Source organism: Lithobates pipiens, unplaced genomic scaffold, assembly GCF_037356315.1.
Source record: "Lithobates pipiens isolate NorthernLeopardFrog02 unplaced genomic scaffold, aLitPip1_a1.2 Scaffold_23, whole genome shotgun sequence".
Lineage (NCBI taxonomy): Eukaryota > Metazoa > Chordata > Amphibia > Anura > Ranidae > Lithobates > Lithobates pipiens.
The window spans coordinates 103959500-103987037 of NW_027507785.1; the positions used below are offsets into that span (position 1 = coordinate 103959500).

General features: G+C 43.6%; 1 protein-coding gene across 1 annotated transcript in view; it reads right to left on the minus strand.

Annotated features, from left to right (window-relative positions):
- The window catches only part of SYN2 (synapsin II), a 480921-nt gene that overhangs the window by 224034 nt on the left and 229349 nt on the right, over nucleotides 1–27538 (minus strand). The window contains exons 2-3 of the mRNA XM_077452122.1: nucleotides 14561–14618; nucleotides 11683–11774 (exon numbers count right to left, since the gene is read on the minus strand). Coding sequence (XP_077308248.1) covers nucleotides 11683–11774; nucleotides 14561–14618 — 150 coding nt within the window. The remainder of the gene's footprint in view (nucleotides 1–11682; nucleotides 11775–14560; nucleotides 14619–27538) is intronic.

The following is a 27538-nucleotide window of genomic DNA, read 5'->3' on the forward strand; positions in this document are numbered from 1 at the left end:
GGTGCTGTTGTGATCGAGTCCGTAATAAGGAACGTGTCACTAGCAGACCAGATCGCTACTCTTGAGTAGGGATGAGCCGAACACCCCCCTGTTCGGTTCGCACCAGAACCTGCGAACAGACCTAAACTTCGTGTGAACTTTAGAACCCTATTAAAGTCTATGGGACTCGAACGTTCACAATCTAAAGTGCTCATTTTAAAGGGTAATATGCAGGTTACTGTCCTAAAAAGTGTTTGGGGACCCGGGTCCTGCCCCAGGGGACATGGATCAATGCAAAAAAAAGTTTTAAAAACGGCCGTTTTTTCAGGAGCAGTGATTTTAATAATGATTAAAGTGAAACAATAAAAGTGTAATATTCCTTTAAATTTCGTAGCTGGGGGGTATCTATAGTATGCCTGTGAAGGGGCGCATTTTTCTGGTGCTTAGAACTGTCCCTGCACAAAGTGTCATTTGTGCAGGAAAAAAAGTCTTTTAAAATCACTTGCAGCTATTGTCGGGTCCCGTAATACAGAGAACACTCAATGAGTGTTCTCTGCATTAGCCGACAATTCATTCATTCATTGATAAAAAAAAAAAAAAAAAAAAAGCGTGGGGGTTCCCCTAAATTCAATTACCAGGCCCTTCAGGTCTGACATGGATATTAAGGGGAACCCCGTGTCAAATTTAAAAAAAAAATTGACGTGGGGGTCCCCCTAAATATCCATAACCAGACCCTTCAGGTCTGATACGGATATTAAGGGGAACCCGCATCAAATTAAAAAAAAATTGACGTGGGGGTCCCCCTAAAAATCCATATCAGACCCTTTATCCGAGCACGCAACCTGGCAGGCCGCAGGAAAAGAGGGGGGACGAGAGAGCGGCCCCCCCTCCCTCCTGAACCGTACCAGGCCACATACCCTCAACATTGGGAGGATGCTTTGGGGGTCTGTGACCCCTCAAAGCACCTTGTCCCCATGTTGATGAGGACAAGGGCCTCATCCTCACAACCCTGGCCGTTGGTTGTGAGGGTCTGCGGGCGGGGGGCTTATCAGAATCTGGAAGCCCCCTTTAACAAGGGGACCCCCAGATCCCGGCCCCCTCTGTTTGAAATGGTAAGGGGGTACAAAAGTACCCCTACCATTTCACAAAGAAAGTGTCAAAATGGTTAAATAAGACTAACACACTTTTGAAAAATTCCTTTATTAAAAATAAAAAAAATAAAAAAAAGATTCCAGCGGTGCTAATCCACTCTTGCTATCCAGCGACGGGTCTCCGGGGTCCAGCAATGGATGATCATATCCAGCGACGGGGGATCTCTCAGTCCAGCGCTGTCCATACATCCTTCTTCTGTCTCCACTCCGGAGACACTGCAGAGATCTCAGCGCTGACGTTTCTTATATTAGGAGGGCGGGGCCACCCATCACCTGACCCCGCCCCTCTGATGCTGGAGAGGGAAGCCAGGGGTTCCCCAGTGACGTGTGGGTGACCCCGCCCCCTCTGATGTAACGCAGGTTTCCGTTACATCAGAGGGGGTGGGGTCACCCACACGTCACTGGGGAACCCCTGGCTTCCCTCTCCAGCGTCAGAGGGGCGGGGTCAGGTGATGGGTGGCCCCGCCCTCCTAATATAAGAAACGTCAGCGCTGGGATCTCTGCAGTGTCTCCGGAGTGGAGACAGAAGAAGGATGTATGGACAGCGCTGGACTGAGAGATCCCCCGTCGCTGGATATGATCATCCATCGCTGGACCCCGGAGACCCGTCGCTGGATAGCAAGAGTGGATTAGCACCGCTGGAATCTTTTTTTTATTTTTTTTATTTTTAATAAAGGAATTTTTCAAAAGTGTGTTTGTCTTATTTAACCATTTTGACACTTTCTTTGTGAAATGGTAGGGGTACTTTTGTACCCCCTTACCATTTCAAACAGGGGGGGGCCGGGATCTGGGGGTCCCCTTGTTAAAGGGGGCTTCCAGATTCTGATAAGCCCCCCGCCCGCAGACCCTCACAACCAACGGCCAGGGTTGTGAGGATGAGGCCCTTGTCCTCATCAACATGGGGACAAGGTGCTTTGAGGGGTCACAGACCCCCAAAGCATCCTCCCAATGTTGAGGGTATGTGGCCTGGTACGGTTCAGGAGGGAGGGGGGCCGCTCTCTCGTCCCCCCTCTTTTCCTGCAGCCTGCCAGGTTGCGTGCTCGGATAAAGGGTCTGATATGGATTTTTAGGGGGACCCCCACGTCAATTTTTTTTTAAATTTGATGCGGGGTTCCCCTTAATATCCATATCAGACCTGAAGGGTCTGGTTATGGATATTTAGGGGGACCCCCACGCCAATTTCTTTTTTAAATTTGACACGGGGTTCCCCTTAATATCCATGTCAGACCTGAAGGGCCTGGTAATTGAGTTTAGGGGAACCCCCGCGCTTTTTTTTTTTTTTTTATCAATGAATGAATGAATTGTCGGCTAATGCAGAGAACACTCATTGAGAGTTCTCTGTATTACGGGACCCGACAATAGCTGCAAGTGATTTTAAAAGACTTTTTTTCCTGCACAAGTGACACTTTGTGCAGGGACAGTTCTAAGCACCAGAAAAATGCGCCCCTTCACAGGCATACTATAGATACCCCCCAGCTACGAAATTTAAAGGAATATTACACTTTTATTGTTTGACTTTAATCATTATTAAAATCACTGCTCCTGAAAAAACGGCCGTTTTTAAAACTTTTTTTTGCATTGATCCATGTACCCTGGGGCAGGACCCGGGTCCCCAAACACTTTATAGGACAGTAACCTGCATATTACCCTTTAAAATTAGCACTTTAGATTTCTCCCATAGACTTGTATAGGGTGTTCCGGCTTTTCGAATTTGCTGCGAACAGCCCAAATTGTTCACTGTTCGCTGAACAGGCGAACAGGCAATGTTCGAGTAGAACATGAGTTCGACTCGAACTCGAAGCTCATCCCTACTCTTGAGCCATTTAGAGACTCTTTCATCAAGCATCAGTGACCTAAAAAGAGGTGTTGCAGCCCAGACCGCTTATTTTTATTGCTCATTCAGTAATACAGAATACAGCATCAGTTTTACACATCCCCGCCTTTTGTAAGGATATACTATATATACTGTTTGTCCTGATAAAGGGGTCTTTTATGGCTACAAAACTTTTTATGTGAAGTGTAGTTGAAGACATCGTTCCTATCATGAAACCTGTTATGACAGAGATATAAAGGCTGCCACTTCTGACCTTTCCATCTGAAAATGCTAGATGCCTAATAGTCATGATCATGCCAAGGCTTCAGTACTTGGAGTTATTGCCCCCAAATGAATATAGATGTGGCACTTTGCCCTATGTATTCTAAATGTTAACATTTATAAGAAAAACAAAAAAAAACAAAAAAAAAACTCTATTCACTTTGTTATACTGTTGCCGTTTACCTTTTTTACCCTTAACCATCCACTTTTAAGCAGAAAACTCAGCTCTTAGGATGATGTGCAAATGTTTAGCAGTTTTCCTGGCCTATGAGGACAATACCAAGTTTTAAGGGGTAGGGTAGTGGATGTAGCCCCTATCCTAGGCTGGATTTAGTTTTTGGTTATGCTGTGCTCAGCCAAGTAGCATAGCAGTTTATTTTGTAGGTCTGGGCAGGTCTCCCTAAGACTAATAGTTGATTGCCAAGTTGCAAGGAAAGTATCCCATAAACCACACATTTCTGCAAGTCCTCTGTAAAGGAGCATGTGGCAGTCCCAACCAGGCGACACACCAACGTGTTTTGCTCTGCCCTGGAACTTAATCATAGGAAACTAGTGGTTGATTTCCCCTGTCTGCCTCTTGAAGAAGTTCCCAGAAATAGAGTAGAGATAGGGTAGAAGGGTTAGCCACTGGTATATGAATATTTATCTGACCTCAGACAATCTTTGGGGAAAGAGGGGGGTGCTCAGAAGGTGTGGATGGGGAGAAAATAAGGATTTAGGAGGGTTGTTCTCCTGGGCGCCTCAGATCTGTTGCTGGGAGTCCACAGCATGTACTTGGCTGAGAGCCTTGAAGAAACTTGGATTTATAGAAATCTGCTGGAAGACACTGCCTGTAAAGTTCAGCTGGAAAAGGGAACCCTTTCACAGGAAAGTTGGCTGGGGAGCTGTCTCTGGACATTGTGAGTAGAACCTTGCCTAGAGCTCTGGGGTGCTTGTGCTTTCAGGATGAGATGCCAGAGGTTTCTTCAAGGACTGTGACTGCTTTTACAGAGTATTAGACTAGCTGGCTGTCCCCCACCCCCAGCAATACCCAAAGTGATTGTAAACCTTCAGTTTTTTTAAATTAAAATAATAAACACATTATGAGTTCCTGCTCGGTGCAAAGGTATTGCACAGAGAGGTCCTGAGAATCATCATCAGCGCTCTTGGCTCCTTCTCTTTTCCAAGTGTCCCCATGGCAAGCTATGTGCTATCCGGGCCCTCATGTAGGCTTGCTCCTGAGCCGGGCTGAGTGCATTCATATAAAGGAAGAGAATAAATTAAGGCAAAAAAAACCTCTTGCCGTTACAACCACTTTAACTGCTTGCTTCCCGCCCACCGTCAAATGACGGCAGGGTGGTGCAGCTCTCATTCTGGGACAACATCATATGACGGTGTCCCAGAATGGACGCTCTTGCGTGCCGTTATGGGCACGCAAAGTGGCGATCGTGGCCACGCTGCTAGGACACGGTGTGACCCCGATCTGTGTAAAGAGCCATGTCCAAAGCTCTTTAACCATGTGATCTGCTGTGTCCAATCACGGCTGGTCACATGTAAAAAAAGGAAATGCCGTTATTCAACTCTCCTCGCCTCACACTGAGAGTGTGTGGAGAGGAGAACCAATCAGCGGCATCTCCTCACAGGGGGACATGTAGGAACATAATCAGGGCACTGATCATCAGTCCTGATTACAATAAATACAGTGTCACAAACAGTGCCCACCATTGCCAGAATATAGTGTCCACCAGTGGCAGCAATCAGTGCCCACCACTGCCCACAAGTGCCACCAATCAGTGCCCATTAGCAATGCCAGTCAGTGCTGGCAATCAGTACGACTATCAGTGCTGCCAATCAATGCCCATCCCTGCTGTCGATCAATACCCATCAGTGTCACCCAACAGTGCCACCCATCAATGCCACCTATCCGTGCCGCCTATCGCTGCCCACCAGTGCCACCTATCCATGACCACTAGTGCCGCCTATCAGTGCCCACCAGTGCCATCTATTAGTGCCCACCAGTGCCATCCAACAGTACCCATCACTGCCATCCAGTGCCCATAAGTGCCACCTTATCAATGCCCACTAGTTTAGCCTATCAGTGCCCATCAGTGCTCCCTCATCAGCGCACATCAGTGAAGGCAAAAAAATTACTTAGGTTCCAAAAAAAATGTTTTAAACATTTTTGGTCTTTTTTTTTTTGTAAAAATAAAAAACTCAGCAGTGATTAAATACCACCAAATAAAAGCTCTATTTGTGTGAAGAAAATTATAAAAAAAATTGTTTGGGTACAGTGTAGCATGACCGCGCAATTGTCATTCAAAGTGCGACAGCTCTGAAAGCTGAAAAATGGCTTGGGCAGGAAGAGGGTCTAAATGCCTGGGAAGGCAAGTGGTTAAAGCTGCTACTGAAGGACTTTACATGAGGATCTGTCCTCTAATGTCTGATTGTGTTTAGGAGTATACAACACCCTCAACCCTCTACACATGAGCACTGCAATACATCTTGAATCAGACTCACATAGACGGTGCTGGAATTTTGTCAGTGTGTTCTGGAACTGGCACCTGGGCTGGCAGCCTCTGTACAGGTAAGGGAAACCCTTCAATATCCAACTGCCCCTCTTAGTGTGCATGCTACACAGACCTAAGCATTCTGATATTCATTTGGTACATACTTGTTTCAGAAGTATTGTTGTGAGTTAACCACTTAAGGACCACCCCACGTACATTTACTGTGGCAGGGCGGCCCTTAAGCACTAAATCACATACCTGTACGTGATTCTAGTGCTGGACTCTGGGGCGCGCGTGCCGCTGAAGCCGCGTTCCCACTGTGATTGGACGCAGTGGGGCCAATCAGCAGGTCCCCCGGCCACGATGGCCACCGGCCACCCTGCAGTCACTCGCTGAAGAGACAGAAGGATTATGCCTACCTGTAAAATTTGCAGGCACACAGATACACTGACAGGTCTGTAGGAGACCTGCATGGTCTGATTTCTGGCTCAATGCTATAGAGCACATGTGTCAAACACAAAGCATGAGGGCTGAATCCAGCCCGCCAGGCCATTTCATGTGGCCCTCACACCCAGGGCTTTTATTCAAGCTGAAATATGGCAGAACTGCGTTCTGCCACCTCCGGCTCTTGCCCTCCGCTCCCCACTCATCACTGTCACTTGTAAACAGAGTCCTTCTGTGTTTACAAGGACAGCTTTCCTTTCAGCGGCTGTCACAGATCCTTGCCTGCCTTGCACTCACAGTGGGGACAAGGGAGATGCAGATGTAGGTGGAGTGTGGGATGGGGCATCGCGTGTTAAACTGCATTGTGATCCCCATCTATGCCCAGGTACATAGATGCCAACCAATGATCTCCTTGCAAGTGAGAGAGAGAGTTGGTGCCATCTACACTGCCGGAAGGTATAAGAGGTATGGACAGAGGTGGGGGATAAGGAGAGGAAGAGAGTGTTGCAGAGGTCAAAGCTGAGGAGGGGTGGAAGTAAGATGTGGACAGCCTGTGAAAGAGAGATAAACCCTGCACACGATGCATAGCACACCCCTAAACCCTGAATTCTGTAGCTCACTCCTAAATCCCAAACTCTGTATGTAGTGCACCCCTGAACTCTGTGCATAGGGCATCCCTGAAACTGCACTCTGTACATGGCGCACCCATGTACCATGTGCTCGGTACATAGTCCATCCCTGAATCCTGCACTCTGTACGTAGTGCACCCCTGAACTTTTCACTATGTACATAGTGCATCCTTGAACTCCACACATAACACACTATTTTTTGCCCCTTTAAAATCCTCCCACTGTTAGTGTAATTTGGCCACGACATCGGTGCCCGTCTTCGGGCAAATATCTCCTAAACCGTATAGGTTTGGGAGATATTTCTTGGACCTACAGGTAAGCCTTAATCTAGGCTTACCTGTAGGTCAAAGTGGTTTGTAAGGGTTTACAACCACTTTAAGTTCTTGCACCTATTCTCTGAGAATAAAAACCCTGGATAAATGTAAATAGCCTAAAAGGTACAACCGGCCTTTTGAGGGCAACCATATTGCCAATATGGCCCACAATGAAATGGAATTTGACACTCCTCCTTTAGAGACCCCAGAAACAAAAATAATAAATGCACATTTTTTGTTAAAAGGTGAACTTATTCTTTAATGCAGTCCTGTCTTAGGCCCAGAAGAAATTTCTCCAGATTCTCCACATCTTTTGATATTATGTACTGTAAATGGTGATATACAGTGGTGTGAAAAAGTGTTTGCCCCCTTCCTCATTTCCTGTTCCTTTGCATGTTTGTCACACTTAAGTGTTTCGGAACATCAAACCAATTTAAACAATAGTCAAGGACAACACAAGTAAACACAAAATGCAATTTGAAAATGAAGGTGTTTATTATTAAAGGTGAAAAAAATCCAAACCATCATGGCCCTGTGTGAAAAAGTGGTTGCCCCCTAAACCTAATATCTGGTTGGGCCACCCTTAGCAGCAACAACTGCAACCAAGCGTTTGCGATAACGTGCAATGAGGCTTTTACAGCATCCTGGAGGAATTTTGGCCCACTCATCTTTGCAGGATTGTCCTAATTCAGTTACATTAGAGGGTTTTCGAGCATGAACGGCCTTTTTAAGGTCATACCACAACAGCTCAATAGGATTCAGGTCAGGACTTTGGCTAGGCCACTCCAAAGTCTTCATTTTGTTTTTCTTCAGCCATTCGGTGGTGGACTTGCTGGTGTGTTTAGGATCATTGTCCTGCTGCAGAACCCAAGTTCCTTTCAGCTTGAGTACACGAACAGATGGTCGGACATTCTCCTTCAGGATCTCTTGGTAGACAGCAGAATTCATAGTTCCTTTTATCACGGCAAGTCTTCCAGGTCCTGAAGCAGCAAAACAGCCCCAGACCATCACACTACCACCACCATATTTTACTGTTGGTATAATGTTCTTTTTATGAAATGCAGTGTTCCTTCTACGCCAGATATACTTGGACACACACCTTCCAAAGAGTTCCACTTTTGTCTCATCGGTCCACAGAATGTTGTCCCAAAAGTCTTGGGGATCATCAAGATGTGTTGTGGAGAAATTGAGACGAGCTTTGATGTTCTTTTTGCTCAGCAGTGGTTTTCTCCTTGGAACTCTGCCATGCAGGCCATTTTTGCCCAGTCTTTTCCTGATGGTGGAGGCATGAACGCTGACCTTAACTGAGGCAAGTGAGGCCTGCAGTTCCTTGGACGTTGTTGTGGGGTCTTTTGTGACCTCTTGGATGAGTCATCGCTGCGCTCTTGGGGTAATTTTGGGCGGCCGGCCACTCCTGGGAAGGTTCACCACTGTTCCATGTCTTCGCCATTTGTGGATAATGGCTCTCACTGTGGTTCGCTGGATTCCCAAAGCTTTGGAAATGGCTTTATAACCCTTGCCAGACTGATAGATCTCAATTACTTTCTTTCTCAATTGTTCCTGAATTTCTTTGGGTCTCGGCATGATGTGTAGCTTTTAAGGATCTTCTGGTGGACCTTACTGTGTCAAGCAGCTCCTATTTAAGTGATGCCTTGATTGTGAACAGGTGTGGCAATAATCAGGCCTGGGTGTGGCTAGAGAAATTGAACTCAGGTGTGGACAACCACAGTTATAGTATGTTTTAACAAGGGGGGCAATCACTTTTTCACACAGGGCCATGATGGTTTGGATTTTTTTTCACCTTTAATAATAAACACCTTCATTTACAAATTGCATTTTGTGTTTACTTGTGTTGTCCTTGACTATTGTTTAAATTGGTTTGATGTTCCGAAACACTTAAGTGTGACAAACATGCAAAGGAACAGGAAATGAGGAAGGGGGCAAACACTTTTTCACACCACTGTATTTAATGTCTTTGCAATTTTACATTGAGGAACATTATTCTGAAATTGCGTAACAATTTTTAGACACAGCTTTTCACAGATTGGTGAACCTCTGACCATCTTTAATTCTGCGATACTCTGACTCAATGCCGTTATACTCAATCATGTTACTGACCTGTTGCCGATTAACCTAATTAGTTGCAAAATGTTCTTCCAGCTTTTCTTACCATTTACTTTCCTTTTTGTTGCTCTGTCCCAACTTTTTTGAGACGTGTTGCTGCCAAAAATTTCAAAGTTACCTTATTTTTTTCCCCTAAATTGTACATTTTCTCAGTTAAACATTTGACATTGTTTATATTGTTAATAAAATATGGGTGTATGAGTTTTGCAAATCATTGCATTCTGTTTTTATGTAGATTTTACACAGTGTCCCAACTTTTTTGGAATTGGGATTGTATACATAATAGTTCATCAACCATATATTATCTGGAACAGTATTTGAAATACAAATGCATTACATGTTAAACTAATACTGTATTTTCTTTTTCTTTTTTGTTCATTTATTTTTAGTTTATTATAAAATGTTATGTATATATAATATATATAATTTTAAAAACAAACTAACATCTTAAAGCCTTATATGGTGAGAAAATCATTGTGGTATGCAACAGTGTTAAAAAGTGTTCATTCAGTAAACTGCTGCATGCTTAAATATAAAAGTTCATAGTCACAAGGGCTTTGAAAAAAAAAACAAAAAAACAGAGAACAAACTATATACAGTGCTGTGAAAAAGTATTTGTCCCCTTCCTGAATTTTTTTATTTTTTTGCATATTTCTCACACTTAAATGATTCAGATCATCAAACAAATTTTATTTTACACAAAGATAACCCGAGTAAATCCAAGATGCAGTTTTTAAATTATTATTTAATGTATTAAAGGAAAAAAGCTGTTCAAACCTGCCTGTGTGAAAAATGAATTGCCCCCTCCCATGCTGAATCATGACTGTGATTAACCACAATTTTTTGGAAGCCCAGTTAAATTTCAATTGCCACGCCCAGGCCTGATTACTGTCAGACCTATTGAATCAAGAAGTCACATATATAGAAGCTGTCTGGCAAAGTGAAGTAAGCTAACAGATCACAAAAAAACACACATCATGCCACAATCTAAAAAATTTCAAGAACAGATCAGAAACAAAGTAATATACATGTATCGGTCTAGGAAGGGTTTCAAAACCATTTTTAAGGCTTTGGAACTCCAGTGAACCATGGGGAGAGCCATTATCCACAAATGGAGATAACTTGGAACAGTGGTGAACCTTCCCAGAAGCGTCCAGCCTACAAAAATTACTCCAAGAGCATGACGACGACTCATCATGGAGGTCATAACCCATAAGAACCCCGAACAACGTCTAAAGAACTGCAGGGCTCACTTGCCTCAGGTAAGATCAGTGTTCATGATTCAATAAGAAAGAGGCTGGGCAAAATGGCATCTATGGGAGAGTCCCAAGACCAAAGCCACTGCGGACAAAAAGAACACAAAGGCTCATCTCACATTTACCAAAAAACATCTTGAGTATCCCCAAGACTTTTAGGCAAATATTCTGAGGACTGATGAGACAAAAATTTTACTTTTTGGAAGGTGTGTGTCCCATTACATCTGGCAAAAAATGAATACAGCATTTCATAACAAGAACATCATACCAACAGTCAGACATTGTGGTGGTAGGGTGATGGTCTGGGGCTGCTTTGCAGCTTTAGGACCTGGACGACTTACCATAATTGAAGTAACCATGAATTCTGAGCTCTACCAAAAAATCCTAAAGAAGAATGTCCGGCCATCAGTTTGTGACCTCAAGCTCAAGTGCACTTGGGTTATGCAGCAGGACAATGATCCGAAACATAACAGTAAGTCCACCTCCAAATGGTTCAAACAAAGCAAAATTTAGGTTTTGGAGTAGTCAAAGTCTGGACTTAAATCCAATTGAGATGCTGTATCTTGACCTTACATAGGCCGTTCATGCTGGAAAACCCTCCAATGTGGCTGAATTAAAACAATTCTGCAAAGAAGAGTGGGCCAAAATTGCTCCACAGCAATGTGAAAGACTCATTGCAAGTTATTGCAAATGCTTGATTGCAGATGTTCCTGTCAAGAGTGGCACAACCAGTTATTAGGTTTAGGGGGCAATTACTTTTTCACATAAAGCCAGGCAGGTTTGGACAGCTTTTTTGCCTTAAAAAATTAAACCATCATTTAAAAACTGCATTTTGTATTTACTCGGGTTATCTTTGTTTAATAATAAAAAAATGAGTCATTTAAGTGTGACAAATATGCAAAAAAATAAAAAATCAGAAAGGTAGCAAGTACTTTTTCACAGCATTGTATATGGCCAGCACTACACCGGATGACATCAGAACTCTTGAGAGTCTATAATTTAAGTCTACTGGTGAAGGATATTCTAATTTCAATGATATAGCAAATATGTGTAACCACATTTAATAACTGCTTTTAATCAGAAATAATGATTTTTTTTTTGTCTCTGTTTCCTTTGCAAATCATTGGGAATACTTCCTAATAATGCCAAATTAAGGCACAGAAGGCCAGTTATACTTATACGTGAATCATCTAATGCAACTCACCGGACAACCTTAGCACCATTCCGGAAGGTCTGCAGGTCTACAGCATAAGTCCCATCAGAATGAGCAACAAGATTTATTTCTGAAAATTCAGCCTGGGATTAGGAAAACAAATACATGATTAAGTAATAAGCTTAAAGGATAAATAAGTTGACCTTTAGTAACATGTTACATATTACACTTGAATTCCGCCCACCCAGCCATGCCATTTATTCACAGCAATCTGTCAATGAACTACAAATCCCATCTGCCATAGAGCAGATGGATAGTAGTTCTCACTGAACTACCAGGGTGCCAGTACTTATCGCTCCTTTGGTTAATCATCACTGTGTTTACTACGCTTCAGTTTGTGAATTAACAGGAAGATTTTGTAAGGAGGCTTCTATTCATTCATCTGCAGCAGTGCAGCTGCATTTTTGTCGCAAAAAAGAGGCATCAGGGGTATGTTCAGACCCCTGATGTTTCACCAAAGCAGGCCCCCCCCCCCTAAAAATAAAATATAAAAAAATACAAATAAAACTAATAAAAAAAAAAGAAAACATAGTAAAAGTACTTGTTCACACAGGGCATACCACAGCATTGGTATGCACCATTGTTCCATACATCCACGTGGAGGCAGTCCCATGGGTATCAATTGGTACGTATAAATACTACAAATATGACATCTGTGTGGGTGCATATCCCTGCATTCACACTGTCTGCGTTTATGGATATGTACTTGCTCTGACACAAATGTCAGATTTGGAGCAGTGGTTGTCTCCTTGCAGCCACTGCAACCCAATTAACATTATCGGAACTGCCTGCTCAGGGATGCATGAAACACCTGGGCATCCCTGTGTGGGCAAACATGGTCTTGCATGGGTTTACACTTTAGTAGTCTCCATGTGAACAAGGCAATATTTTGTAAGTTATGTTGTGTTTATTTGTGGAAAACATGATTTAGGGTATTTTTTCTGAAAATAGCAGTTTGATAAACATTTGGTACGGGGCCTAAAAAACAGTAGCACTGTTTTTGTGTTGTACAGGTCATATGCTTTGAGAAAATGTATTGTTTGGGGGATCTTTTACAAACCCTGGAAGCTGTAAATTAAAAATAACCTTCAGATTTTTAGACTAAATTGCTTATTTACAGTTTTGTGTGCCTTCGATTTTCACAATTAAAAATTTACAAATATTTGTTATTTATTATTTTAATACTATTTTAGCTTTTATACGTAGTAGGAATTTAGGTGGAATTTTGCAAGTTTTGCTGTATTTGTGTTCCCTAATAATGATCTTAGTGTATTTTTAATGAAAATAATGATAACCATTTGCATAAATATCATAGGGCCTAAAATAATTGTGACTCATTTACTCTATATATGTTGTATGTTATATAGTTCTGACCAAAGTATTCATTATCTCAACAGTTGCTGCTTTTAATTAAGTTCTTCTTTAAGGCAGGCTCAGTCAGGCAAAATTATATATTTTTGTGTGCAGAAAAGCATATGTAAATGAAAGTTTTCATTTTTAAAAATGATCCTTTGTTTTGCTGTTTATGTGTGTGTCAGATTTTTATGGTAGTGAGACCTTATAGAAGGCCAACTCAGGGTTCCCCAGGGTGCGGAGTCTAAGCCCCAGCCAGCCTCTTCTCCAGGGACCCTGATGCTGAGGATGGACTTGCAGCAAATTGGAACCCGGGTCACGGACCCCAAGTACAACTGGCTGACAATGCGGAACCACTCACGTGTGGAGACGGCAGGAGACTAAACAGGATCCGGGTAATGAGCCAAAGTCAAGGTGGGCGACAGGCAAGTGAAAACCATAGACAAAGCTGGGGTCGGTACACTGGTAGCCTGGCAAAGAATACAAGTAATACAAGGCCAAGCAGGAACACAGAGAAATTAGGAAGTTGCTTGGGCAATTTTGGGGGTTGGCAACCCCAATCGGGAAGGTGCTGAGCAGGAGGCAAATGGCCGCACAAGGCAATTACCTCTTATATGCCAGGCGTCTTTACTTTACTGTGTCATCAGCACGCACTATTTAAAGTCACCTAAAGCTATAGAAGACCACACATAATTTTTGCCACTGCACACGCAGTGCGCCACACTTTGTCCTTCTCTGGTAGAAGGGCCCAGGGTATAGTCCTGCACACAGGAATGCTTCTTTCATAAATTGTGGGTGCAATGCTTTGCAGGCTACATGGTAAAAAAAATAACACATGCACATTTTTTTACATGCAAAATTGTGTGCATTTACTATTATTTTCTTTTACAAAAGGTGAATTTAGCCTTTAAGGAAGCAGTGCTTTTAAGACGTTTTGTGGCACTGTACCCAAGACCGCCATTAATTAATTAAAAGGGGCTTGTAGTTAAATGGAAGCCCTGTAGTGGACTGGCACCTCTCTATATAGTAACATGGAAATTCTTCCCCTTACCTGAGTTCCATTGAAATTGAGTGACCTATAGACCAAAGCGTGTTCTGGTTAGTCCCAAGTATATCTGAATGGTAGGACCTAAAACTCCTTAAAGCAATGTCAATATGGTCTTACACCTCCTACGCCATCCTGTTAAGAGATTTTTGCCTTTTGGAGACAAGAGATTTAAATATGTGTTGGTTGAGTTATCAGAAGGCAAACACAGATCCCGCCATCCCTTTTTGGGTGGATTTTTAACGTTTATAGTCTTGTTGTTAGTGCATGGCCCATTGTATAAGATGTTTTAACAGGAAATCTTTCAATTCAACACTTGAAGATTTACTGTACCTTGCTCACAGCCAACATGTGAGGACAACTTTATTTTCACAAAATAGAATATTATATTATGGAATGTATATTAAATGTATGTATGTATGTATGTATGTATTAAACATGTAAAACATCTTATGAGGTCTCTCCTCTTACCTGTTCAATTCGTATGTCATAGTCCCCTTGAAGCTTCTTTCCTCTAAAACATTTTGCCCTGAAAAAAAAAGAAAGAAAATTGAGTATAGCTTAAAAAAATACAACATATGCACTATAAAACTTTTAACAGGGTTCAGTTCAAAACCTTTCAAGAAAGAATATCATATATAGAACATAAAACTGTATGAAAAGTTGTCAAGCAGTTATTCACCAGAATGCAGGTTTTTATCCACAAAATGCATGTAGTACTTACAAGTCACTCACTCACTATGGAGAGATTTTCCAGCTGCCTTGAAAGATCAATGATCATGGGAGGTACAAAGAGCAGTGGTGTTCAGGGCCTGGTACCCGGCACCTATACTTAATGTGCTGAAGCAAGAGCTCCTACTTCTAAGTGTTCACTGTCAACACCCACCATGAAGACTGGAGATGAGGTTCTCAGCACCAACAGTTTCAATCATCCTGCTATTATACTGCTACTCTGACTGCCATCTTTATTGCTGCTTGCAGCCTAAAGTAAACCTGTCCTACAAGAAATATGGAGGCCGATATTGTTGGCTTCCTTCTGCTGACTGGCAGGCTGGTAAGGCTGATGCACTAGCTTGAACACTTTCTGAATCACGAACTCACAATGGATATGTATATTATAATGTTAGGGCAAAAGCTTAAAGTGGATCTAAACCCAAATTTTTTTTTATGTCATAATGTATATATATAATATATATTTCCAATCATTTGAGCCCAGTCCTGCCGCAAAGAGTTATTCCATCTCTGAGCAATCCTCTTTTATTGTTCAGTGAGATAAATCTTGACAAACAGAGAAAAACTTTGTCAAATCCTCCCCCTTGCTGTGAGTGACAGGTGATTTACATATCTCTTGAACTAGCCTAAGAGACATGTATTATTTTTTAATTCCCTCCCACTCCTTTCTTCTGCTGCTCTGCCAGAATTGGATGTTCGCCACCTCAGCATGATTTGGCATGCTGAAGTCATGTGGGGACTTTCCTGTCTTTTCACTGGATGTTAAAGATCATAGCAGAAGTTCAGTATAAGAAATACACAGGAGGGGGCGTGGCTACCGCGCGCTGGTGGATGGCAGCATAGGAGAGAAGCTCCGCTCCAGCGACGGGATTTGATCCTCATTACGGACTCCCTGGACCGGCGAATACACCTTACCTCGCTCCGGAAAGCCTCCTCTTCCTCCGGAGATGCCGACGAAGCGGAGAGGGTCCGGGCAGCCCAAGAAATTGCCGGATTTCTTTCCGCCCGCGGCCCGCGATCCTGGCCAAGATGGCGCCGGCGGCAGCACGCGCTCCTCCCCGGGTCGCTCGTCGGCCTCCTCGGGCAGTCCGACGCACGTAGCTGCTCAGAGAAGGGGATCGCCAGGGACGTCCACACCGATTAGCAACAGCCCAGCAAAGTCCAGGCCAAGGCTCTCAGAAGAGGCACTGCAGGTGAGCGCTGAACAAAACTCCTCTGCTGATACCAGAGAACTGCATGGATATATAGCTGAGTTCCCTGCTACTAATCAGCCTGTCTCTGAGTCCACCCTGAAGGACATGTTAGTCTCTCTGCGTGCATCACTTCATAAAGACTTCATGCAATGTGTCAGTAACTTTAAAGCTGAAGTAGGTGTACTGGGTGGCAGACTAGATCATGTGGAACAAAAAATGGGGGACTTTGCGATTGCCCATAATACTCTGGTTGACGCGCACAATGACCAATCTGAAGACATCGCTTGGCTTAAATCCAAGATGGCGGACCTGGAGGACAGGTCCAGGCGCAATAACGTAAAAATCAGAGGGGTCCCTGAAACTGTTCTCCCTGCCCAGCTGGCCCCATACGTCCAGGACCTCATGAGAACTCTGCTTCCTGATTTATCGGATCAGGATGTGACTATTGATCGTATCCATAGGTTGCCTAAGCCGTCCCACTTGCCTGACAACATTCCGCGGGATGTTCTCCTGCGGATCCATTTTTTCCAAGCCAAGGAACAACTGCTCTCGGCGTTTAGGAAGGAGACCCAGCTCCCAGAGAGGTTCTCCCACCTGCAACTGTTCGCTGATCTCTCCCAGTTCACCCTTCAGAGACGCAAAGCTCTTCTTCCTGTCACTAAAGCACTGCGGAATCACGGAATCCCTTACCGATGGGGTTACCCTCTGAAACTACTTATCTCTCACGAAGGTAAATCCTCGGTGGTTTCGACACTGCAAGAAGGGCTGGATCTCCTGCGCTCCCTTGACATCATCCCTGAGGAGCCGGTGGGGCCGTCGGCATCGTCCCCTCCCAGCCGGCTGGAGAACCAAGGAGACTGGCAGGTGGTTCAGAGGAGACGCCGGAAGAAATCCAAAGCCAGACCAACCTGAGAACTTTGCTGAAACCTGTTATTTGTTTTTGATCTCCCGACCGCTGGAGGTCGTCCAGTGCTCTTTTTGCTTCTTTACCCCCCAAGTAAATGGGCATTTATAGTGCCTTCGGATCTCACCAGAGATTCCCTTTTTTACTTACCTCTGTTCTGTTTTTTTGGTTCTTGTTTTATTGTTCCTATTTGCTGCACCATTGCAGCCTTGACTCGGTCTGTCATTGCTCATGTGTTTTTGCATCGCCCAGCCCTGATACATGTTTGCCTTATTCAGCCTACCCTTGGAAGCCTGTCTTGTTGGAAGCCCAGAGGTCCCATTGTGCCCCTGGCCACTTCCCTTTTCATTTGCATCTAAATGCCACCTTCAATGCCACTTAACTTTGTCTCTTTTAATGTGCACGGCCTCAACCATCCAGTCAAGCGGAACTCTCTGTGGAAGGAGGCTCAGAGGTTGGATGCGGACGTTCTTTGTGTTCAGGAGACTCACTTTCTTGACAAAGCCAATCCATACTTCCAGCACAGGAACTATCCGCACATTTTCCTGGCTTCTGCCTCTGAGAAGAAAAGAGGGGTAGCTATTGCTATCAGAGACTCAGTAGCCTTCTCCCTCACTGATGCTATTATGGACCCTGATGGGAGGTATTTAATCTTATTAGCTGTACTAAACAATAGGCCCTATACTATAGTTAATTTGTATGCCCCCAATGTACACCAGCTAAGGTTCTTGAACAGATTGTTTCGTAAGATTAACAAATGTCGTAAAGGGTCTCTAGTGGTTTGTGGAGACTTCAATGTAACGGTCGACTCCGCCCTGGACACCACGTCCAGGGCGAGTCGGCCTTTGCCGAGGCTTCAGCCTCTACTTGCTGCTGAAGATGTTTTTGATGCATGGAGGTGCCAACATGCGAGTGAACGAGATTTCACATTTCACTCTGCGAGACACAACACTTACTCTAGGATAGATTTGATCCTGGTGGACAGGTTGCTGTTGCAGGCGGTGTCTTCCTCCACCATCCACGATATTTCTTGGTCAGACCATGCTCCTGTTTCTGTCGAGGTGGTGGAGGAACACACCCCGCGCTCCGCTTATGTCTGGAGGGCAAACTCTCAACTTTTTCAAAATCCCTCGCATGTTGCTGCTATTTCCAAAAATCTGAAGGAATTCTTTAAACTAAATGCTCACTCTGTGCAGAGTCCCACTACCCTCTGGTGTGCCCACAAGGCCTTTATGCGGGGCATAATGCTCCAAATCTCATCTAGGGATAAAAAAGCTAAAACCCAAAAACTGAATGACGTTCTGGCGGACATTCGGTCTTTGGAATCCTCCAACAAGTTGGCGCCGGATTCCAACACGGCTCACAGATTGACCCAGCTCCGTGTTGAACTTCGCCGCCTATTACTGGCTAGGTATGATAAATATGTACACGCATTGAAGCTGTCACACTACTCCTCCAGTAACCGGGCAGGCAAATATCTCGCCAATAGAGTGAGGGCTGCTAGAATTAAGGCCAAGATTCCCTATGTTTACCACCCTTTGGATAAACAGAAAAGGATTAACCCGCAAGAGATTGCGGATGCCTTCGCTGCTTATTATTCCTCTCTGTACAATTTAAAGCTAGATCCCGAGACGCCCCAGCCCACGACGGAAAGTATACGATCCTTTCTTTCCTCTATTAACTTACCCTCCCTTACGGAAGAACAATTGGCATCCCTAAACCTTCCTATTTCACCTAAGGAAATTATAAAGTGTATCCAATCCCTTCCTCTGGGTAAATCTCCGGGACCGGATGGCCTGACTAATGATTATTTCCGTTCATTTGCAGACCTTCTTTCCCCGGTGCTTTCAGAAACTTATGCGGAAGCATTTTCATCTGCCTCCTTCCCACCGGAGATGCTTAGGGCCTATGTGGTTACGATTCCTAAGCCTGGTAAAGAACCCGACACCCCCTCCAACTTCAGGCCCATATCCCTTCTTAATACCGACGTCAAGATATACGCTAAAATTCTTGCCCAAAGACTCCTCCCCTTGGTCCCCCGGTTGATCCACCCAGATCAGTCGGGATTTACTCCTGGCAGGCAAACCTCAGACGCCACTAGACGCATCTTGGGGGTTCTTCAGCTTGCGGAAGCCCGTCGAACGCCTTCTCTGCTCCTCTCTTTGGACGCGGAGAAGGCGTTCGACCGGATCCATTGGGGATACATGGAGGAGGTCCTTCGGAAGTTTGGCTTCGGTGGACCGTTTCTATCAGCTATCCTCGCCCTTTATTCGGCCCCTTCTGCCCAGGTCTTCACCTCCAATATGTTATCGTTGCCCTTTGCCATCTCTAATGGCACTAGGCAAGGATGCCCATTGTCTCCTACAATTTTTAATCTTCTTATTGAACCGCTGGCAGAAAAAATTTGATCCCAATCTTTAATCACAGGCATATCTACACAAGAGAGCCCCCACAAAATTAACCTTTTCGCTGATGACATCATCCTTTTTTTGACCTCCCCATCCTCCTCCCTACCACAGGCTCATCAGATACTCCACGAATTTAGCCTAATCTCCTACTACAAGGTGAATTTCTCTAAGTCAGTAATATTAGAGACGGGCCTTAGTCCCTCCCTCAGAGCAAGATTGATGGCCATGTTCCCATACAAATGGAGTGACTCCACCATCCCGTACTTGGGCATAAATCTAAGCAAATCCGCGAGCCAACTAGCGGGGGCTAACTTTCCTCCTCTTATTGATAAACTCACGAAGGAGGCCAACAGACTAGCTAAATATGAACTCTCTTGGTCGGGACGACTGGCCTCCTTCAAGATGTTATTACTCCCGCAAATTTTGTACATATTTAGAGCATTGCCCGTTCCCCCTTCTAGGAAACACCTCCATGATCTCACTCTCTTGATGAATAGATTCATCTGGAGCTCTAAAAAACCTAGATGTTCTAGATCACTCTTATTGAAGCACCGGTTGGCTGGGGGTATGGGACTGGTGGATCTCAAGGACTATTACCTTGCTTCCAGGCTGGCACAGCTCTCTCATTGGTTCAACTCGACCAGCGAGCCGAAGTGGTGCTGCCTTGAACGAGCTCTTACCCCCACTCAAGACCTAAAACTTCTTCTTCTCACTGATTCGATTAAACCCTGGCCCTTACAGTCCCTTCCTCTCACGGTTTGCGCTTCCCTGCAGGCCTGGCGAGATCTTCTTAAATCCACACCCTCGACCCACAAATCGGTATCTCTACCTATCCCTCTAATATCCTTAGAATTCCTAATTCCCAATTTCTCCGTCAGAGACTGGGTCCGGAAGGGGTTGCTATCATTGCAAGATCTTTTCCAAGGCCCCTCCATGGTTTCATACCAATCCCTGAGGACTCAATTCCATCTAAAACCTATTGATATATATAAATATTACCAAATAGCCCACTTGTTTCGGGGTGGTGGAGTCACCAACGTTCAAGTAGCCGAATCTCTCTGGCGCTTTCTTGCTGCTGATCCCCCCTTATCTAAAGGTATATCCCTATTCTACAACTTTCTACAGCAGAAATGTGTTTTTGACAAATCTCGTCCCTTTTTGCGCTGGGAGGAGGACTTAGGCCGCGCCTTCTCTGAGGCACAATGGTGTCAGGCACTCAAAGCTAATTATAAGGCCTCTCGGTGTGTTGGACACTGGGAACTTGCCCAGAAAATTGCCCTACGGTGGTACCTCACTCCCTTTCGGATTTCGAAATTTGGCCTGGCGGAGTCCTCCCCCTTGTGCTGGAGGAACTGTGGGGAGGTGGGTAACTTACTGCATATTTTTTGGTCTTGTAAGCATCTCCGAAGCTTTTGGAATGCTATTTTTCGAGCTATCTCAGAGATTACAGGTTTCCTATCTACCCCCGAACCAGGCCTGGCAATTCTTAACTTAGGTATCGATAGATATCCACCTGACTTCAGAATTGTTGTTTCCCACATCCTCCTGGTGGCTAGGTCTCTGATAGCTAGATTCTGGAAAAATGACCAGGCCCCCAGTGTCTCTGAGGTTTGGTCGACTACATCCCTACATTACTCCTATGAGCTAGTCCTGGCCCTCAGGATGGGGAAAAAAATTCAGTTTGATAACAATTGGAAAATTTGGAATACATGGTATAAGAGTTCCCACCTGCCATGAACTCTTACCCTCGTGTTCAGCTCTTGTTACAGGGTACTAATTTTTTTCTGTGACTTACATTACTACTTTTATGCACTTAAGCTTTCTCTTTTGGGCATATGACAGACCAATTGTTTCCGAGTTTTTTCTTTATGTTGTTTGTTATTGTTTTGTTTTTTTTGTTTTTTTTTGTCCTACAGTATGCCCACCAGATTGCCTTTTCTCTTTTCTCCCCTACCATATGCTTGTACTATGCTATGTAATATGGTGACATCATGGGAGAATTATTTGTGACTTTTCCTTCATTGTACTGTAAAACTTTGTGAAAAACTTTCAATAAAAACCATTTACAAAAAAAAAGAAATACACAGGAGAATATGCATATTGACAAGGGGAGTGTAGAGGTGGGCGGGGAGTCTACTGACATCATGACTCCACCCACTGTGCTCCAGACAACAGACCCACCCACAGAACCCACCCCTATGGCAGTAGTTTAGAAAGGATGACATTGGGTTTACATCCACTTTAAGGTCTTACAGGCATACTGTACTGAAAGCATTAAAGCAAGAAAGTCTACAAGGTAACTACTAACTAGCAAGCTCAGAAGGCAGCATACAGGTTTCTATAAGCTCCAGAAAATTTAAAGTTTAAAGCTGGGCTCCAGGCACTTTGGTAAATTCACATATGTAAGCTCTCTTATCTGCAAAAGGTTTGTATTTATGTGCAGCCACTTTAATAATTCATTCAACTTCACTAGAAAGCTCAACCAATACACCAGTTTCTCTGTAGTAAGGCTATTTTCACACTGGGGCAGTTTCCAGGCACTTTTGCGCTAGAAAAAGCCTCTGCAAAGCGCCTTCCATTCATTGTAGTGTGTCTTTTCACACTGGGGCTGTGCACTTGCAGGACGTTACCAAAAGTCCTGCAAACAGCATCTTTGGGAAGGGTTGGGAGAGCTGTATTTAGCACTCCCAAAACGCCCTGCCCATTGCAAAAAGGGAAAAATTTGGGTGGCCTCTAGAGACAGTATCACTGGGTATATAATTTAAAACAGCGGTTGTACCATCATCCAAACAGTGCAGCGTTAATATAACCTAACCAGACTAATGCAATAAAGTCATAAATGAGTATAAGTGAATAATAATCAATATTGTGACATAATCTGTAAATCACACTTGTTTGATAAATGCGAAAAAAGTTTTACACTTCACCAACACTCTCATGTGTATAGTGCAATGTAAATAAAACAAAAATTATAAATCAAAAACTGGTGTAAAAGTCCATAAAAATTAGTCTGAACACATGAGGAGAGAATTACGCTATGTGGCACTTTTTCTACTTCTCCTACTTACCTTAGAATGAGACCCCGACATTTCGCCCGATACACGCCGAGGGAACTGACATGTTCCCTTGGCGTGTCTTCCGGATATCGCGGCTCTGGCACTGTGAGTGGCATGCGCGGGCATGCGCACGGGAGATTTCTTTCGGCCAGGGTCCGGCGTCTGCCAGGCTTCCAGCCGAGAAACCCCTGTGCACATGCGCCACTGCAGACAGGGCCTCAGGGGAATATCTCCTAAGCCATACAGGTTTAGGAGATATTTTTTGTTACCTACAGGTATGCCTTATTATAGGCTTACCTGTAGGTAAAAGTAAAAAAAGACACTATACAACCACTTTAATGAAAGAGTTTTGAGAACCTGGTCTCCAACCAAGGCTCAGGAAAAGAAAGGAAACAAGTGGACTACCTTGGTACAATACAAGAGGGATACAATCGAATGTATAAACAATTATAAAAATGTAAGAAAAATGTATTGATACATAGTACATGACAGTAGTGAATTTAAACAATGAATGGGCACCACTTCCAAAACTCCTTAAAAGCTCTTTGAAAGCGCAGCAAAACTGGATTTTTTAACCATTTTTGGGGGGTAAAACACGCTCCACTAGTGTCTGAAAACGCTAATGACTGGAACTGCCAGTGTGAAAGTAGCCTTAAAGAATTCAGTGATGCCACCTTCCCAGCTGCAGCTTTCTAATTGGACACTGAAGGAGCAGCAATGCATTGATATGTCATCCATTTGTTCTCCGATCCTCTCAGTTTGTTCATTGTCAGCACATGTGCATGCAACAGAGCTGACTTCTAAAGCTGCCCCTCCATCTCCTAGTCCAGGGATATGCAATTAGCAGACCTTCAGCTGTTGCAGAACTACAAGTCCCATGAGGCATAGCGATAACTCTGACAGCCACAAGCATGTCACCCAGAGGTATGATGGGACTTGCAGTTTTGCAACAGCTGGAGCTCCGCTAATTGCATATCCCTGTCCTAGTCTGCTGCTATGCAAGAGATGAAAGGAACAGCTAAAACAACAGATTTAGGTTCTTATGCCAGTTGGAAGCAAAGGGTATATTTCATTATTTTAAACTGCAGCTTTCTAAGACTTTGAATTATAAATGTATCAACATCTACACTGCAGCAAAAAGAGCAAAAACACTGCGCTATTCAAATGTGTAACCAGTATACAAACAGCAGCTAACACAACATCTAGGTGTGCAAATGTGACATAATAAATTTTGTGAAAAACAGTGTAGCGCTTATTTGTTTTTACCACATTACAATGTGACCAATGTAGTCAATACATGTATTAGACTATGCAAAGAAATAAAAAAACACACATTTAAACATTCATTGCACAGCAATGAATGTTTAAATGTGTGTTTTTTTATTTCTTTGCATAGTCTAATACATGTATTGACTACATTGGTCACATTGTAATGTGGTAAAAACAAATAAGCGCTACACTGTTTTTCACAAAATTTATTATGTCACATCTACACTGCAGCAGCAAGAGTGACTACAGTAATTGTTCTATACTATGGCTTTTCTTGTTGTTTAGAAAATTAAGGTATGTGTTGCATTAAATTTGAGCTATAAGAAGATGTCATGACCAACTCAGATAATATCTGCGAAACCACATTCATTATCAGTGGGGATCATTTTTTATGGACTGATTAAATAAAACAGTCCAATTTCCATAAAGCCTGCAGTACAGGTATTACTTATGTACAGATCAAATTTAACCAGTGGGTTGAACATCACAGACAACCACTTCTTTGTCTGGAGCCCAAGGCATTGAAGATATTCGTCGAGATAAAATGTGGAATAAACCTTGGCTAGATGAAACAATATTAAACTTTTATGTTGCTTTGTGAAATTATTAAAAGTGTGTTATTTAAAAAAATCAAATGCCATAAAATAATTTAGGAATTACATTCTAGGATGAAGTCTGCAGGCTTATATTATTGCATTATGAATGGAACTTTTCAATTCATAATGCATGCCTAATAAGCCTAAATTACATGCACATAAATCAAATTCTGCATTTATAAATTTTTGAATAAATGTAATCATGCAAAAGCAGTTTGTCAAGCTGGCAGAAACCAACCTCTAGGACAAAGGGTCTCCAATCTTTTCAGCACAAGGCCCACATTGTATACTTTACAAATATTCATGGGCCAAAAAACAAACAAAAAACAGTTTTGTAAATTAATGAATTGGATTTAAATGAACAAATAAACGCCCTGAAAAATAACTTCACATTAATAACTAAAATAAGTTCCCATTTTGCAAAGCAGTTTCCCCTTTCACATTAGAAGCTATCCCCATTACATCAGAGCCTCCCTTCCATCAGAGCCCCCATTCCCATCAGAACCCCCACCCCCCCATCACATCACATCATCACATCACAGTTCTTCCCTTCACATCTCAGCCCAGTTTTCACATCAGAACCCCCCCACCCCCATCAGATCACAGTTCTTCCCTTCACATCTCAGCCCAGTCTTCACATCAGAACCCCCCCTCACAAAAGAGTGCCCCTTTCCCATCAGAAATGCCCCCTCACATCAGAGTCCCCCATCACAGCGGAGTTGCTGTGGGCCAGGTACAATTTTGAAACAGGTCAATTATGTCCCATGGGCCATACTTTGGTGACATCCACTCTAGGAGCTCAGTCAGTCGGGCATATTCTGTCTATACAAATAAAGCAATCAGCGCAAAAAAATATTCCTAAATAACCTAAAAAACGAATGCAGCTCATCACATAAGATCATCACATAATCCAAGTAAAATGCATAAGGTAAGGTGCAGCGCAAGAACAGATAAATTAAAAATACAACGATAAATGCAGTATTAAAAAGGAATCACACAAAAGTCCGACAAGAGAGAGGAAAAAGGACTAAAAGTCCCAGCAAGTACCAAGAGGATTCCACATGACAATCGCACAATTCAAGGAAGATAATGTTGACAGACCCTCCACCTTCAGAGCAATCACTTTGCTCACCTTAAGGACTGGACCACTGAATTAACAGATGGTCAAATAGGCAGGTCCCTTCATAGGGTAGATGATCCAGGCAAAGACAGGAACTTCAGTAGATTCCCCCGGAATATACAAAAGGTGAAGCAAAAACAACTCTAATGACCCGTACACATGAGCGGATTTTCCGTCGGAGAAAACTTGAGTGGAATTCCGTCGGAAAAACCATCCAAGCTTGGCCTGCATACACGCGGTCACAAAAAAAGTTCCCTGAACTGTCAAGAACGCGGTGACATACAACACTACGACAAGCCGAGTAAATTAAGTTCAAGGTTTCCGAGCATGCGTCGAATTGTTTCCGAGCATGTGTAGGAATTTGTACAGACGATCGGAATTTTCAATCGGAACTTTTTATGACCGAAAAATAGAGAACCTGCTCTCAATCTTTTGCTGGCGGGAATTCCGCCAGCAAACGTCCGATGAAGCATACACATGGTCGGAATTTCGACCAAAAGCTCACATCGGACTTTCCCTGGGGGAATTTCCAATCATGTATAGGGGGCATAAGTGCTCACTGTGGATCAGTTACAAAGCAGCTTTATTTTAAAAATGGTTACTCACAAACTGCTTTATAAAAAAACAGCATTTCCATCACAGATAGCCGAGTGGTGTGTCAGATACATGTCGGCAGTGGGCAAAAATCAGCGCATAGCTCCTCCCCCATACACGTTACATTCATAGAACTTCATCAGCGGGGCGGTGCCTAATGAACGCCACCCGTCCTCCTTAAAACCTTATCCGTCGTCATGGAAACCATGATGCGAGTGAGGGGGCGTGGCTAAGCCTCCCCCTCACGGGGTACACAATACCATCAATCAGCGTTCCTGCTGAAGGGGACAGAGAAAAGGAGATCACATGACCAAACCACCTACAGGTAAGGAGGTGAACGCTAGGTCAGCATTGTCTCTATATCAGGGAAATACTAGCCACCTGCGTGAGCAATTTTACATGCACTTCATTCCATTTGCAAAATGCATAACTTTTTCCTGATGTAAAGCAATACAGAGACGGATTCCACTGGGGACAATGTATTTACCAAAGTCCTGTCATTTGACCTCTGTTGTGAATTGCAGTAAAATGCATACCGATTGTAATCTCATGGGTATGGCCAGCTTTAGGCTTGGTTCACACTGCTGCAATACCACTTTGATACGACTTTGAGTGCTACTTGGATGCAACTTTGATAAGGTTTGTATATTCTATTAGGCCAAAACCGCACTGGGATCACACCAAAGTAGTACAGGAACCTTTCATAAAATTGTTCTGTACTAGGTCACATTGATGTGAACAGGCACCATTGAGAACATTGTGATCTCCCTTCTCATGTGATTCTGTGCAACTCAAGTCCCATCTGAAACTCTACTAGTGTGAACCAGGCCTTATTGGGCTGAATTAAACAACCAGGGAATATGGTAAAATAAGGCTCCTGCTCATAACAACTAGTCATTGCGACTAGAATTAGTGACCTGGCATAGCTGGGGTACCCTGTCTCCGTGCATACCCCCCCCCCCCGGCTTTGCGGCCTTCTGCAGTCCTGCAAATTGGCGCCCTCTTGTGGTGGCCATTTTGCAAAGGCCAGGAGCCCTTGTAAAGATCATGCTTCCACACAACTTCCAGGGTTGTGTACAGATGTTTGAAGTGTACAGAGATGCACACCAGCGACCGTGGGTGGTGCAGCGGCGGATAATGTTACACAAGACCAAGACAGATAAGTACACATGGGACAGCAGCAGTGAGGAGGCTGATAGTGGGGTCTTAATGTTTTTTTTTTTTGTTTTGTTTTTTAGGTGTGAAGGTGGAGATACCATATAAATCTAAAAAAAAAAGAAAAAAAACCTTAGCTTTGCTGCTCACCCGCAGCAGAGCTAAAAAAAAATGTCTTCATATACTTGGGGGGGATTTGTCAAGAGGGAAATTTGTAAAGAGTAGGGGGAAGGGGACAACTTATGAAGAGGTGAGAGCTGTGGGGGAAGTGGAGAGGGGGGGGGGGGGTGGAGATATGTGAAAATTGCTGAGATTGCAATCGCCATAATAATGAGTTTTCCCATAACAGGTTTTTGTCACTCTTTTCAGTCAACCTATAAACCTGACAGCATTACGTCCGGGTTATTGGCTGGCCGCTCTGC